This window comes from Ornithodoros turicata, chromosome 7, assembly GCF_037126465.1.
Source record: "Ornithodoros turicata isolate Travis chromosome 7, ASM3712646v1, whole genome shotgun sequence".
NCBI classification, from domain to species: Eukaryota; Metazoa; Arthropoda; class Arachnida; order Ixodida; family Argasidae; genus Ornithodoros; species Ornithodoros turicata.
The window spans coordinates 42,896,036-42,912,697 of record NC_088207.1 but is presented as its reverse complement, the minus strand read 5'-3'; the positions used below and the strand labels follow the sequence as shown (position 1 = coordinate 42,912,697).

The following is a 16,662-nucleotide window of genomic DNA, read 5'->3' as shown; positions in this document are numbered from 1 at the left end:
ATAGGACTAGCTTGCCGGTGCCCGCTTTCTTTTGTTGGTATATGCAACACACATTCAAGTGTGTCGGTCAGTCGAAGAAACGTGGTGCTTGCGTATCTAATTTTGAAGTACTGCTGGCTCTATAGCTGTCACGACAGCCCCAGCTGTGTCCTACATCCATCACAGACAGCATGCAGGACATGCACGCAGAGAAACATATTAAAAATGCACTGAAGTACATATCCTCCATGACGCCAATCCCCCCAAAACACAGCTCTGTCCAGTAAAGACACGCTTTTCATTCATTCTTCCAGAGAAAGCGCAGTAGGGAATTATTTATTATGGCTTCCCAAGATGATGCAAGGCTCATACGCATCAGAAAGAAGAATGAAAGAATGAACGATATTACGTTGACTTGGTTCTCTTTTCCCTGTTTGCATAACCGTGCTTAGCCTCCCGTATTTGAGCCCCAGCCCCCAGCCCCCAGCCCGTCCCTCCTGCTTCATTGTTGTTGTTCTCTCTCTCTCTTTCTCTGTGAGCTCTTTCCCGAATACGGGGGCGCCACGGCAACGCCGTTTTGTCAAACGATCTCTCGATGCCAGGATTCCGAATAGATAAGGAAAAGCAAGGAGAAAAGGTTACCACACTGGGCTTGTGGTGCTTGTCCATTCTGGGGATCAGGGCATCCATCTGGGGAAAGGATTACCAACGTTCACTGTGCATGTATATCTGTTTTTGGAGTATATCTCCCTCTCAATATGGGTATAAAAATTTATATATTCGTCGGCAGTTCAATCCTGCTGACGAATCTCGATGGACATAGAAAACGTCCTTGGTGTGGATTGGCGCGTGTTTTCCCACTTCGCCTATTCCCATTTCGCCTAATCTTTCTTATCAGATTATCTCCCAATACCTCGCCATGTTCCCTCCCCCAGAACTGCACGGGGTCCCAGTTCGCCCGATGCATGTGCCAGGCAGTCCCATTTCGCCTACTGAGGCGTGTCACGTCAAGAAAGAAGGCGCTTCTCCTTTTCCGATGCAGGCTGTGTTTGATAATCATTGAAGATCGCATTTTAATCGAAATGCCTATTTTTCGTTGCACTCCTAACGTGCATACATCACCTATACAAACACGCAAAAACACATTTCCCGAGTTTGACATTGTATTTATTTTATATTCGCGGAGCTCTTCGTATATACATGGGCATACACCAAGCCCGAAGGAGCCAAACACATTTTAAAGGATAAGGAACATGGTTCAACGACAATGCTCAGTTAAGGTGCATTATATATGTCCGACAGTATCTACGTATGAGATGAGCCTTCGTTTCGCTCACCGCACTTCAATTTGTTTCCCTCCTGGCCGCGTTGTCAAAACCGAAATTTGGCGCTCACTCATTGATGTCTACGAGCCAGCACAACTGAAGATGAACAGCTTGGTCACATCGATAGGGGCCCAACTTGCCCGTCCAAAGCAGGGGTCCAACTTGTGAGTCAAAGTATCTAGGAGGGGAGGGGCGCGGACAATTGCTGAAGACAGTCAGTTGCACTCCCCATATTGGTCCCATATTGGCAGCCCATATGGGTCCAATATTGGCGTGTTGCTTGGGGTGGTTCAGCGCACTGCGCGAAGCTCTCTTTATGTTTTGCGGGTACGCAGAACCACCTACGATATTACTTACGTGCGCAAAGGCGATAGCGTACAATGTACTAAAGTCACTATTGTGGGAATGTGGACTCTCGAGCCAACCTCGAAAAAGACGACAGCATAGTCCGCTCAGATAACGCTCATCTATTGCGTAGAGACATGCGTTGCTAACCTTTCCTTGCCCTTCATTTATTTTTAAATTTTTTAATCTTCATTAAATATATCCCCCCTCCCCCCTGCGGTGGGCGCACAGGCCTGCGTGAGATGTGGCCGACAAGCAACAACTACATGAATGACGATAAGAGGTGTGGCATCAGCAGCAGTGCATCACATACATTCATATTATGTGATACAGAGCGAGAACAGCGAAATGAACACATAGGACCATGGTATGGACCTTTTTCACAACGGCCTATGCGCATGACCTTGAGGCGCCGGAGAGGGTTACCTCCGTCTTCACTAGACGGCGCGGTACGGCGACGATAGAAGTAGGGACCAGTGGGGAGACCGCACGAACGGCGCCAGCTCGTTGGTCCTACTCCGGACTGGTATTGGTCTTTTGTGCTACCCACGAGGATTTGTTTTGACGCGCTCCGAGCGTGGTTCGCTGGAGATCCGCTACGATACGACGCGTATGTTAAAAAGGTCCATTAGAAGGTTCTGGGGAGGTTTTTGCCATGGCGCTTGCATCTTTTAGTAGTTCCATGGTGTGTTACACAACGTCAGTGCCACATTTTTCGTCAATATTCTGTTCTTTCGATACACCCCTAAAAACATCAATAAAGAAAATTCGCAACGGCGTTAAATCAATATCAGTGTGAATTTCGAAAAGCTGTCCAGAGAGACCGCGTATTGATAAAATCGGGGGGATAGGGGGTATTGGTAGGATCGGTCTTTACTGAAAGGCAGTAGGAAGCTTATCCCATAACAAAATAATGCGGGAATGTTCGCTTCGGACTGACAGTGACACCTCTGGAAATCTTGCTCTGATCTTCATCGAGTTTTAATTTGGAGCAGTGGGACTCATGGCGCATTGACGACCGACAGCGCGAAACCACAACCACAACAATAAATGAAAGAGAAGCGATGATGACGTGGGATGTTTCCCGTGCTAGCCACAGAACCCCACCACACTTCACAGATGTTAATATCAGAGGATGAATTATGGTGAGCGCGAAGCGACGACAGGTCGGGGTTCTGTTTAGAACTATTCGAGGAGTCCAGTGGCTTGCATGAAAGCAAAAAGGGAGCGAAGAGCCCGGCACTGATGCGCAGGGGAGCTCCATGGGCAAAGTACTTTAGACAAGCTGAGTAGTCTATGGTCAAGGAGCTCAAGTTGGCGTCGAATCACCCGGCGCTCACACGTATACCAGTCACAGTCCTCGATGATATAGAGGATCACAGACGCCACAGAAGTGACGTAAAGCTGCGAGGGAAGCCACCTGGCATCTTAAATGATAATGACGGGTAACTGCATGGAGGAGTGGTCATTAAGTGATGTCATGCAGCCATTGTTGGCGGGCCAAGGGTGACAGACAGCGCGACAACGGCTTGGTTATGATCTGGTTTTGTGTTGTTATTACTTATGCCTCGCTTATATATTTTCAAGCTGTTATGCGACTTCACGTACTGCAGTAGATTATTGTCCCACTGCAGGTGGATTGATGGGAATAACATCAACAGCCTACAACCGTATGGAATGCAGTACCTCAAGAACCTTCATGTCTTGTACGTGTACGCCTTAGGTTCCACTACCTACATGTCGTGTATTATCTCATTAGTGTTCATTTTTCTTTTTTTCAGATCCCTGTCCTACAATCGTCTGTACCACGTGGGATCGAGCGCCTTTTGTGGTCTTCACTCATTACAAATGCTGTATGTGTAAATCATACGAGTCCTCAAATTATTGCGGTCAGGAAGGACAAAACAGTATATACACAAGCTACATCCATGCATATAGCATACGCATTTCATTACGCATACATGACATACATTACATACATGGCATATACGTGGCATACACTACATTATATACATGGCATATACATGGCGTACACTACATTACATACATGGCATATACGCATTAAAGGGACGGTTAAGGGAACCTCAAACCCTCTGTAAGCATCTCTAATGCATTACTGGGCGCTATTTCATTCACCATATGCGGAGTATGAACCGAGCATTGTTCAGTATAACGGAGATATTAACCAAGACTGCGACCCGACCGCTACCGGGACGACGGAGAAAATATATGTGACGTCAGAGACAGGTGCCTTACGTACTGGCGAACGGGCTTGGAGTGAGCAAATGATGCGAGTGACGTCATGGTGCTTGAAGAGGGCGTGTCGGGCGGGCTGTCGCTCGTCGCTGTATCTTGCGCGAGCTTCGCCTGTGAGATGCAGTACGGCAAAGATCGCGTATGTTTCAGATGAAAATCATCCTTGACAACCCATTCTCTACCGAGAGGTCAAAATTTTCGAGAATGTCTTCATGGTCTCTAAAATTAAAATACGTACACATACTCCAACCACAGAACCGTGACATATGACGCGCATGTAACTCACGTTTATACACAATTTCATGTGCCGTTGAAGTAATAGATTATCGTCACATCAGGTGTTGTTGTGTTGGAGGAAACTTTTAATGTGGCGTGGTATTAACTTGTTGCTTGTGACACGCGCTTCACCCTTGCTTTTCCTCAGTGTTCTCGGCTACAACAGAATTCGCGTATTGGACTCTCCGTTTACCGCACTGAAGAATTTGCGCACACTGTAAGTCAACACGAATCCTGCCATTACATACTGCCGTACTGACAACTGCGTATCCTGGACTTTCAGGGACTTGGAAGGAAATCAGCTCACAGCCTTCAATAACGATACTTTTTGGCCTCTGATACGTCTGACGTCACTGTAAGTAAAGCTTCCTTACATTGCCTCACGCAACATCTACTCACTGACAGTTTGGTTGTCTCTATTGGGCGTTAAAGAGATACGTTGGCGTGATAGACGTTACGAAACTCATTGACCAAGCACCCTTGTCTCATTTTTCTTTAACGCTACCGGAATCCTTGTTTACATTACTTGTCTTAAGCCGTCTACTTCGATGTAAAAGTGAGTTGCATCGCCGGGTTTTAGAAGGTGACGTGCATTGAGAGGATGTACGTTATGTAGACTGTTAGGTAGAGCGGTCCCTGGATTTTGTCGAGTTATATATGAGGGCCACTGGAACTGAAACTATATATGTATCGGACGAACGATTAAACTAGCCGATGATGTTTTCAGAACTGCATGTCACGATCCTTTAGCGTCTGGGCGATAGTTCAACAGTTGGAGATCGGGTGGAGTGCTTGATATTTTTGTAGAAAAAGAATGGCACAAGCGCTCCCTCGCGAGTTGATTGACATTGCCTATCTGGTTGGTCTTCGAAAAATGGCGCGAGTTGTTCATATTTCTTAGAGGTACTGTTATGATATTTTTTTCTATAATGTGTTACTCCTCCACCAGTTGGATAATAAATGACAAAGTACATTATTGGTTTACGTCATAATAGATAAACTAAATCAAGTTGAATTACTTGCAATTACCTGCACTCTTCAAACACAGCTTCACCGCACGACACACTGAAAGCTAACCATAGATACCCTTATCACCCCTCGTTTGTGAAGACGCCTTTTTGTGACAATTAGGCCGCGTCGCCACATACTGAGAATGTGCGCGCAAACGTGATCGCGAAACTCTTGCCGTGGAGCGGGAGCAGCCATTTGCGTTTCTTCTTGAAAATGTATAATTATGTGGTGCTCTAAATCCTAGACTGACTTCGAGCAGCAAGTTTTGTTGGGCATTGATAAATCCGATGTAACTTCCTCCACGCCTGCGTGATGGTTGCAAAGCAAAACTTCGACCACACGATGGTGATGATGATTAATCTTAGTGGTGATGAACCTTAATATGAGCCATCTGAAAGTGAGACTAAAATTCGCTGAAATCAGATACTTTCCTCGGGATTCTTCAAGAAGAATAATGGTATACAAGTTGTATTCGGGATTGCATCGCGCTTATACCATTGTTGGCCGTAAGTCTTCATACGTACATGTGTATCTGTAGGCGGAAGTGCTGGTAGGGGGAAAGGAGGACTTGAATGTCAAGTACGTAACCATGCATTAAGAGCGTCGACTGCATACGAGTCAGTCCACTTCTGTCTGTTAGGACAGAGATTTGCAAACACCGTCGAAAAGAATAGAAAAATTGCAGGCTATATCGGCAGTTAGTTTTTTTGTCGTCGTGTCGTGTCGTCGTATAAGCAATAAGGACCAAAACGAAATACGCAGTCACAACATTGTTGTGACGGTTTACGCAATGGTCCGCCTTCATTCGCGACCACTTTCTTCCATCTTATATCTACCTATACCTACAATAGTAGTACCTATACCTAAAAGCGCTGCAGTCTATAGCATCTTCTTCATTGGATATTAGACATTATGTATTGCACGTAATGCGTTCCTTCGCTGCTATGAATAACTGCAGCAACTACCGACGAACATACACACAGTTTGAAGTGCAAGGTGGGAGCCGTTCATATCGTAAACGAAATATGCGGTCGAACTAAAGCCATCTAAATTGAATTTTCTTGTATCTTCGTCCAAAAGAAGTCGTTCATTTTTTAGCTCTTCTTGTCGTTCTCTGTTTGTTCTGGCTTCTTCTTTCATTGAGTAATGGGATTTATTCACTTATGTAGGGCTTTCGGAGGCTGCTGTAGTGCTGTACGTCACATTAGATTTTGCGCTTGCACAGCGTCGTAGAGTCGCAATTGCCTCGGGCTGATAAACTCGAAAGAGGATGCAGATTGAAAAAATTCGCTGAGGGTAAATATTTTCGAGACGCATATTACGATACATACGGATATAAAAATACTTTCACGTGTGAGAACTAGCTTACACGCACCATGTTGATTCTACAATGATTCCCAAACATCCTTTAAGTGTTTTTGCTACACGGGTAACTGCGCTCGGAGAACTCGTCTCCTGTGATGGCATACGGGGAACTGTCTGACTTGTTCCGTCCATACTTGCTGATGCGTGACACGGAATTCATAAATTGTCGCGAATTTAGTGTGAAGAGGGTGGCTCTCACTTGTGATTCTCGTCATTTCCAGCAACCTGAGAAATAATTCATTTCGTGTGGTACCTTCCAGCCTGTTCACACCTTTGAAAAACATCACACACGTGTAAGTACAATGTGTAGTTCAAGCTCCTGGCTCATACGCGTTTCGACTATACGTCCGCACGGCATAGGGTGAATGGCCACTGAATTGCTACTTGCAGCAAAATTAGGATAGCATTCCTAATTTAATTATGATTCAGGATGTCCAAGATTTCGTGTTTGTAGCACTCTGCAGACAAAAAATAAAAGACAAAAAAGCAACTTTCGTTCGGGATCATAACATTTTTGCATTTGTAAAGTTAGAAAGATAGTGGAGATAACAAGAGTGCACACGATGTCTGTATCAATTTTTTCTTCTTCAGAGAAAGTGTTTGTGCTTCGATCACAAGCATTCACCCGCAATTGGACATTTGTAAAGTTGGAAAGCAAGCATAGATGAGAGCATTAGAGGACACGGTACCTGTCCGTAAAGTTTTTTTTTTTTTTTTTTTTAGCAAGATGTATCCTACTGCAATTGACAGTTATGCCTAATAATGCACTCCAAACATAATTATTGTCCTTTCACTTATTTAAATATAATGTCAGACCTCACCGCGACAGATTCTACGGCATCGTTGAAGTATAATGTTCCTTGTTTCTAAAAACAACAACAATAAATGCTATTACTGCACGGCGTTACATTCAAGTACACGCACAGGCTACGACGTTGTGTTTCTATACAGTGTGTCTATATGCCTTAGGTGTCTCTTGCTGTTATAATGCAGTGCTATCTGTATTTATGAACCGCAGGCGAAGTACGACTTTATCCCTTATTATTTTTCGCAGCTACTTCAGCAGCTTCATTTCATGCTCATCTGTTCCTCACGCTCGGGTCTGCGAACCTCGAGGCGACGGCATAAGCAGCTTGGACAACCTTTTGGACAATCTCATTCTTCGCGTCTCCGTCTGGATCGTCGCTTTCATCGCCTGTTTCGGTAACCTTATCGTCCTCATAGGAAGAATGTTGTTTCGCGAGCAAAACCGAGTGCACTCCTTCTACATCAAAAACCTTGCCATCGCCGACTTGCTCATGGGCATTTACTTGATCGCAATCGCCTTCAACGACGTTAGATTCAGAGGAGAATACATCAGGCACGACTACGTCTGGAGGCATTCCTGGCAGTGTCAGCTATTTGGGCTGCTCTCGACAGTGAGCAGCGAAGCTTCAGTCTTCATCTTGACTGTGATAACGGTGGATCGTTTTTTATCCATCATCTACCCACTATCGTTCAAGAGGAGAACGCTGTTCTTCGCGTCTGTGTGCATGGGTGTGGTGTGGCTAGTGACAGTGCTCATGGCGCTCGTGCCAATACTGCGCCCCAACTACTACGGCGAGGACTTTTATGGGAACAACGGAGTTTGCCTGCCACTGCATATCCACGACCCGTCGTCCCGAGGTGCTGCTGCTGCTATACGAAGAGCCTGTTTTGGAGGCTGGTTTTAATGTGTTGTGATGCAGTGCACAGTTTTAACGAGTGCCGTGTATATTTCTTCAGCATGTCCTTCATTTCCGCTTTCTGAAGCATAATAAGCAGATGTGTGCATGGTCTAAGTCCGATTGGCGCCACACCGCCATCTTACTTATCATCTTGAGGGACCGGAATCCACTTTCTCTCGCATGACCCGCGGTTGGATTCGGGGGGTGGGGGGGATTTATTGGAAGAAAGAAAGAAAGAAAGAAGAAAAAAGGGGAAAGATCAGCCAGACAGCACGCCGGCTTGCTATTCCTGGGCTATCAGGGGCATTAGCCTGACGCCCATATACAGCTGGGTTGGAGCCCGCTGTAGTTCGTCAAATTTGGTTTCGTTCATTTAGGGTAACAATCACACTTTTTTAAAATATTAATTATCCGTTTTTTGTGCGTTTTTGTTTTGGTAAATGTAATGTTTGTTGTTGTGTATGTAATGTAAATGTGTATGTAATGGAGTGCGAAAGAAACGCTAAACCTGAAATGACAGTGACAATTTTGTGACACCCGTTCGTCTTTTGTTTCAGGCTGGGAGTACTCCGTATTCATGTTCTGTACGGTGAACAGCATATCCTTCACCTTTATTACCTACGCGTACTTCACCATGTTCTTCGCCATAACCGATTCAAGGATAGGTCTTCGCTCAACACAACAGCAGCAGGATTGCATAATCGCAAAACGATTCGCCTTCATCGTGGGCACAAATTTTTTCTGCTGGATGCCCATCGTCATCATGAAAATTGCTGCCATTGCTGGTGTGTACCATCAGGTACAATTCACGACTTAAACTGCCACTACGGAGCGAAAAAAAAAGAGACGTTTGTTTTATTTTATTTCTTATTATATAACAAGTACGCTCAAAGACTTACTACGCAGTCTCACATCCTCTTTCCTTTCTTCTTCTTTACCACATAGTCATCCCCACTTACTACGCAAAATATAAATACACCGTCAGTGAACAATTACGCACTTCAAGGAATTTTCGAGAAAACCCGCAAGACTTGCGGGTTTTCATACTTTCAGACTTCATAGTTTCGGATTCTCCAAGAGTAGGTGACGTCACCGGGAGCTCTAGCGCCCGTCACCTAGCAGCAGCGCGGGTCCTCGCTCTCCGCACCACGTTGGAAGACTGCCAGCCAGCAGCTGTAGCGAGGAGGCGGAAGTTGACCTTCGAGAAGCAATGTTGCCGGACGAGTGGCCAGATTGGACACCCCATGACGACATTTATTTATTTATTACGATACCTCAAAGGCCCTAATAAGGGCCCTAATAGAGGTTATGCTTCTCAAAAGTAGAAAATAATTTATGATACTTCCGCGTCACAGCGAACAATATTGTGGGAGAACACAGTGGCAGACACGCAGCTTGGATCCTGAAGACAGTCCGTATATATAGTGGCGCTTTAATAAGTGGCGGATGCATATAGCATTTACACCATGACACATCGTAACATCATTGTGATTGGTCACTTGTTGGTTCAATACGACATAAAAAGAGCCGTACTGGGTGGATCAATTCAGAACAAACGGCAATTTGCTCTTTGTTAAGGTATGCCAATCAGCGAGGCCCTGTATGCGTGGGTTGCAGTGTTCCTGCTGCCGGTGAACTCCGCACTCAACCCAGTGTTGTACACGTTGACTACACGGTTGTTCAGGCAGCGTCTCAATCGTTTCCTGTCGAACGTCGAGCGGAGAGAGTTGTTTTCTGCGGACCACCACTCCGCTCAATCTTGGTCGTCTTTTCCCCTCTACAGGAACTCTAGGAAAACACTGGTAAGTGCTGATCACCTGATGTCACTAATACAAATACGGCCTCTTTTCATGGCATGGGTTGTTTCCTAGCATAGGCTGCGGGACCCAAGATCTTGCGTATTGATAAGATTTGACGAGTTAGCATGACACGGGGCAAATTGTCTTCAAGTGCGTCCAGTGTCCCCCCTCGTCTAGTGTATCGTGTACTTTTCAGAATCTCCACAACCAGTTACATGTGAAGCTATTGGTACTGTTAACTTGGTACCACGACCACCATTAACTTTAACTTAACTTTTTTCTTACAAACAAACAAACAAACAAACAAACAAACAGCCTCTTTGAAAGAACGGCTCTCGTCTCGTCCTGAGGCACTTCCCTTCAACTTCTGTGCAAGTTTTCATGTTTCATGTACTTTTCAGTCTCTCCACACAACCAGTTACATGTGAAGCTACCGTTATACTGTAACTAACTTTGTACCACCACTACCACCACTAGTAGCTTTGTCAGTTCTCGTGTCACATATGATTCTGCTAGCTGGTCCTGCTTTGAGACCCGCTCAGTTGTAATAGAGCATATTCAACATGCAGGTGCTGCGGCGTTGAACGGTACACTCGGCTAACGCTCTGATCATCATTTGGTTTTCAGGTGGGGCTGCCACATCACCGATCCATGTCTTCGCTGCACGCTACATTCTTTGCAGACACAAGAAAGTCTGGCCGCAACACGGGTCACGCGAAAATTCCGTCCATATACGTCCATTCTGACTTTGTGTGAAGTTTGTAATTCGACGCCATTATCAGTTTTACTATACTGCCCTATTATTTTTCTACTATACGAGCCCTTTGTGCCGGCGACACTTGAGCACGACAGCCAGATTATGCCTGCTGTTTTATAACGTTACCATAGACACGGTTACTACGTGCTACCAATTTTAGCACGTTTAACCCATATATGGGAGTCCCATTGAGAATCTGGAAAATTGTTTCCGCTGCCACAAGAGCCCTAACTCACACCAGTGACGTTATGAGTGATTTGTGCACCTGTCACACAGAACGTTGTTGACAAATTGTGCATGTTCCGTCTAGTCCACATCCCTCCTAGCTCGTCAGAGGAATACGCAATTGAAAACTCAACACCGGCATGGTGCTTTGGCTCAAGTGGTTTTCCTGCTCACTTGTCGCAAGCTCTTGACAATGTTCATCCGTATATAGGAAACCCATAGCGTCCATTTGGATGCTAAAAAGTAATACAGAGTGCCTGTGATAATGGAAGCTTGAGAGCAAAGAGAAATAAAGAACGTAGTTCTATTTCTTCATTTAGCAGCTGGTTATTCTGTCTCATTACACAACAATATTGGAGACAGTACAAGCGTTGATCCTGATAATCAACGTTTCCGCGGCAGTGTTCCGAAATTACTGTTTCTACTGCATTAACGTTTGAAGGAGGAACGACTAAAGATGATAGCCTCAAGAGGATTCCGTTCCACGACGTTGAGACGCGGGCGGCCAGTTATCGCAGTCCTCGAATTCGGCCGCGGCATGACAAGGCAGGCACAATGTAGACTTACATATACGTGGGGGTGACTGGAAGACGTCTTGTCAGTTTCGCACAACTGCAAAAGGAAACAACCTTCAATTCCCCATCTCTCTTTCTCTCTCTCTCTCTCGCACATACACACATACACACACACACAAATAAAAAAAAAATTCTAGACACATCCCAAGAGTGGAGACTTGGGGTATTTGGTACACACTCAGACCTTTAGCGGGAAGTACACGGACAAAAGGAGGTTCTAGAAGACAAACGCACATCTAGAAACATCATCACGAGCTATCGGCGGGGCGGGGGGGGGGGGGATGTGTTGAAGATAAAACCATGAAATGAAAAGGTTGACCATACGCGAAGGCCTGCTATTCCCAAAAAGAAAGCTGAAGACGAAGACCGCAACACAGACAGCTAGAAATATAGACGAAGCCGGTGATACACAGGTGGGCATCGCGCTATCGGAATGCAAGTCATACTCATATACAGTGAACCCTCGTTAATATGACCACTGTTAATCTGATATACTCGCTTTGTGATCGTTTTTCTCGGGAACTGTTCCGCCGGCATGTAAATCCCCCTCGTTAATATGACAATCCGTTTATCGGACTGTGACCAAGATTTTTGTCACAAGTAGGGTCAGACACAGGCATTATCTTCCCGCTATTATGACCGCGTCACATGACCTTCAGAATAGCCCCCGGGAGAGGCTATCTCGTACCTCTCTCAGAGGGTGACACGTGTTAAAGTAGGGCGTCAAGGTTTTGGATGTCCCCTGAAATCGCTGACCTCGGGATTATACCCATATCGCTCTTCGAACCACCGAAGTGCTTAAAAAGGCGGGGACCAGGTCACACTGTGCTGCTGTTTTCACATAAGGATGGTCGGAATGAAGCGGAACAGGTCTGGTTTGGCAGTCGGGATGAAGAGCGACGTTACTCGAAGCAGGCAAGCGAAGCCCTACAGGATGGCTTGTTATTTTTTAGCAGATAAAGGTCGATAACATGTCCACAATTGATGGTGCTATTCTCCATTTAGAAAAAATAATGACTGAAAATTGTTTCACATAGTCATTGTTAACAGATTTTTCATAAAATAAAGCATAAATACGTCGGCTTTTGTTATGCGTAGCGGTGCGTTTCTCTTTAATATGACAATTTGCTTTATGACCAAAATCCGCAGAAACGGCAGTGGTCATATTAACGAGGGTTCACTGTATATAAGCAGCAGAGAGTTTCTGACGGGAACATTAGAGAATCTTGGTGGACCTTTGATAACGTGACATCCGAAGTACCCTATTACCGCACCCAATCAACGGATAAGATTCTGAGACATATACGAACGATGCCATTGGTTCCGTAGGTACGATTACTTCACGGTGACGTTATAAACGGTGTACTAACACACTGTATTATCCAGCGTTCCTACTGGCTCCCGCGCAGTACTATAGTCGCTACGGCGAGCTTCTTTCCAGCCGAGTGGTTTTAATATCGCTGACCACACAGACACTCTAGGGACCGGCCTTTCCAGAGAAGGATGCCTATCCGGACAGCGTTTGTGGCCACTGACATACGGTAACGGTACTCATAATAGTGAGTTTTAGTATATCGTACGCTATCGCCTTTGCGTACGTAAGGGATAGCGTGGTGGCTCCGCGCAATGCGCAAAGCTCTGTTTATGTATTGCGCGCGCGTAGAACCGCCAACGCAATTCCTTGCGTACGCAAAGGCGATAGCCTACGTAAGTGATAGCATGGCGGCTCTGCGCAATGCGCAAAGCTCTGTTCTATGATCATGAGCGTCCACCAGGGTTGATCAAATTCCGTGGATTAATTCTGCACGCCTGAGGGGTCTTTCACATGCGCTGATACGGTACACCCTATTGACTGTCCGTCGCGGAAGACGGCGTGCAAGTTGTACCTAGAGATGCAAAATTTCCGGAAATTTTTAATCGCTCGGAAAAAAAAAGGTTTCTTTCGTGTTTTTTCCGAAAAAAAATGGAGACAAACGTGGTTACTGCTAAGTCGAAGCATTGCCGACCAAACCACAGCATACAATGAGGTAGAAGCTTTAGTACTGTTCATCCTCTAGGTATAAATGCAGAGCAGAGCATCCCATGAGACTGCTGTCAGTAGTATTGGATCAGCTCAAGTAGCCGGCAACTCACACAGTCATCTGGACGCCATTAATTAGCAATTAGAGCAATTTGGGACCCCCCACAGTAATTAGGATCATTCAGTGAGTCATTACACTAATTGGGGAGCATCTAAGACGTGTCCAGAGCAGTGTGTGAGTTGCCGGCTACTTGAGCTGATAAAAATAAAAAAATAGGCAGAAAATGAAATAAAAAGATAGAAATAGAGTGGAGAGAAGGAGTATAGTTGAAGTTCAACGGCACCATCTTGAAGAAAGCGGTCCGGAACGGTCGCTTACCATCGCTGGGCGACGGAGCACAGAGGCAGGCTGCAAAGCATCTTGCAGTTCCGGACATCCTGTGACGTCGGCTGTGACGTCATCACGGCATGTCTGGACAGGTTAGGACAGCTCTGGACATGCGAGGAGAAAAACACTTATAATACAGAGGCTGGGAAAGCAAGAGTATACTAACCATCAATAGCTAACAACAAAAAGAGCTAACAACAAAAGAGCACCACAACAGGAGCGCAGAACGATGCGACTGCTCCATCCGACAGCCATAAGGCAGAGAACTGACTCACAATGGTTTTTTCTCCTGTATAAAGTCCCGCAGCTGCACCCCCTAGCGGTTACTTTCTCAACAAATCTCATGACAAAATTATTAAGAATCACGCCAGCGCTACTCTCGTTTCCAAGGCAGAAGGAGATAGAAAATGGCGGGGACGCCCGGACAACAGCAACCAGCACCCGACGTGCACAGGCATGAAAATCGCAAACAAAGCGGGAACAAAGTTGGCGAAAAAATCAGGTACACAACAAATCAACCCACCACAACAGGAGCGCAGACCGATGCGACTGCTCCATCCGACAGCCAGGCAGAAATTGAGCGAGCGCGGGGACTGCGGAGCAATCGAACGCACATCTACTCTCCGCGACATCAGTTTTACAATAAAATTCAACAAAACAAGCACCGTGCATATTAGCGATTTTCACGCCAAAGGCTCATCATGGTCATTAGAATCACAACACCAGTAAACTACCACTGCTCTTTTAAAATAATAAGTCAGACCACCCAACATCATCACCAGGCTTATGTAATACATGACCCTTTCTATGCTCGTATACTCATTGTCTGAGGCTACACCTGCAAGCAAAAAGGCGCGAAAGCCGGGAGGCAAAGTTCCATTCGCGCACGACAAAGCACAAGGCAGAACGCCTTTACGGGAACACGATGGCATTCCCACCATATTAATGATTATTGCATTGCAGTTTAGAAAAACTACAACTACAAAACTATAATTTTACGAGTCTATTAAAATTCTACTTTCTATGCAAGCTATAATTGCCCTATTACTTGGATCTCTATTAATGAAGCGCTCCAATTGTTTCTCTCTTCCCATTTCAGCCTTGTCATGCAGTGAAGCAGACTCACATCCAAAATAATTAATTTACACTGAGGGTGCCGTGCTTCAGGAATTCCTATTCTGCGCTCAGATGCAAGCATTTCTGCACGGATACCTATAACAGCTTACTTCTTCAACATACCGAGCTCCTAACAACATCTAACAAACAAGCAGAGAAACGCACTTCTCAGCTTTACCATGCGACTTTCTTCTGCGCAAAAGCAGTCATTTGAGGAAAGAGCAGCAAAAATTGCGCACACTTGTGCTTGACTTAAATAAACTGAAGCATATGCTGATACACTAAGAAAAAGACACTCATGTCTGGTATCAGATAATGCTACATACACAGCCGCATTGTCCCTTCATAAAGACAGCACAGGTCAAGGGCACACAAATTCCTTTAAGCAAGAAGGGAAAAGGCTTACGACGGAGCGCTCAGGAATAATATCAGAGTCACCGGACATCGGACATCGCTACGCGGCTAACACAAGATAACAACAACAAGATAACAGCGGCGGGTAAAATTGCAACACTGCTAAACAAGCCCCAACATGCCATGATGACGTCGCAAACCAGGAAAAAAAGCACGCGCGCACACACAGCAGCTCAGGAATGCACAAGGAGAGGTGCTTTATTGGAATTTCTCCTCCACGCTCACATGCCAGCATTTTTGCACAAATACTTATAACTGCATACAGCTTACTCCATCAACATATCAAGCAAAGTGAATACTGACACTCAACAACATATAACAAAAAACAAACAAATTCCATTCTCATGACCTCTCCTCTGCCCAGCAGCTATCTCCTGCTGTACCTGGATGCTGACTTTTTCCCTTCACCTACATTCTGAGTAAAAGCAGTGAAAGAAGAAAAGAACCGCGAAAAATTACACGCATTTGTGTCACAAGACAGGGATACACAAAGTTTCTTAAGTGAGCAGGGAAAAGGCTTAAGTCCTACTGCACAGGAATAATCGGAGAATCACCGCTTATCGCTACGCGGCTAGCGCAACATGACAGCAACAAGATATTAGCGAAGGGTAAAAATTGCAGCAAGAAAGACACTACTGAACAAGTCTAGACATGCGACAGTGAATGCGAAAACACTGGTGATCAGGGAAAAGGGCTAAGCCTCCGGCGGATCATCATAGAGCATACACAAGTTCATTTTTCTATTTCGCGTCAACTAAACGCGATCTGCTTGGAAAACGACGTACAGATTTTCTTAGGGAGCAGAGAAATATAGGAATTTCTACTCCGTGCTCAGATACCAGCATTTCTGCTCAAAAACCTGCAAGATTAAGCACTGCTTACTTCGTCAGCATGTCGAACACTCAACAAAATCAAACAAACAAACAACCCTGATTCCACTGATAGAACACTCTTCAGCTTTTACCAGGGGCTTTCTTCTGCGTAAAAGTAGAGAAAATAAAAAAGAGCAGCGAAAAATTACACGCACTTTTGCTCGCATAGCGATAAGAGACAAAAAAATAAAATAAAATAACGAGGCACACGCTAATAAACTGTGAGAAAGACA

The 16,662-nt window shown here is 45.2% G+C and overlaps 1 protein-coding gene across 7 annotated transcripts in view; it reads left to right on the top strand.

The window, feature by feature from the left end:
- The window catches only part of LOC135401153 (relaxin receptor 1-like), a 70,955-nt gene extending 59,592 nt beyond the window's left edge, over positions 1 to 11,363 (top strand). For 4 of the 7 annotated variants that reach the window (XM_064633370.1, XM_064633368.1, XM_064633365.1 and 1 more), the window contains 9 exons: positions 3,284 to 3,355; positions 3,431 to 3,502; positions 4,330 to 4,398; positions 4,465 to 4,536; positions 6,779 to 6,850; positions 7,612 to 8,222; positions 8,821 to 9,048; positions 9,842 to 10,065; positions 10,690 to 11,363. In XM_064633370.1, coding sequence (XP_064489440.1) covers positions 3,284 to 3,355; positions 3,431 to 3,502; positions 4,330 to 4,398; positions 4,465 to 4,536; positions 6,779 to 6,850; positions 7,612 to 8,222; positions 8,821 to 9,048; positions 9,842 to 10,065; positions 10,690 to 10,818 — 1,549 coding nt within the window. In that variant the 3' untranslated portion in view covers positions 10,819 to 11,363. The remainder of the gene's footprint in view (positions 1 to 3,283; positions 3,356 to 3,430; positions 3,503 to 4,329; positions 4,399 to 4,464; positions 4,537 to 6,778; positions 6,851 to 7,611; positions 8,223 to 8,820; positions 9,049 to 9,841; positions 10,066 to 10,689) is intronic. The other 3 variants (XM_064633366.1, XM_064633372.1, XM_064633369.1) reach the window with 3 other exon arrangements.
- Positions 11,364 to 16,662: the final 5,299 nt, after the last annotated feature.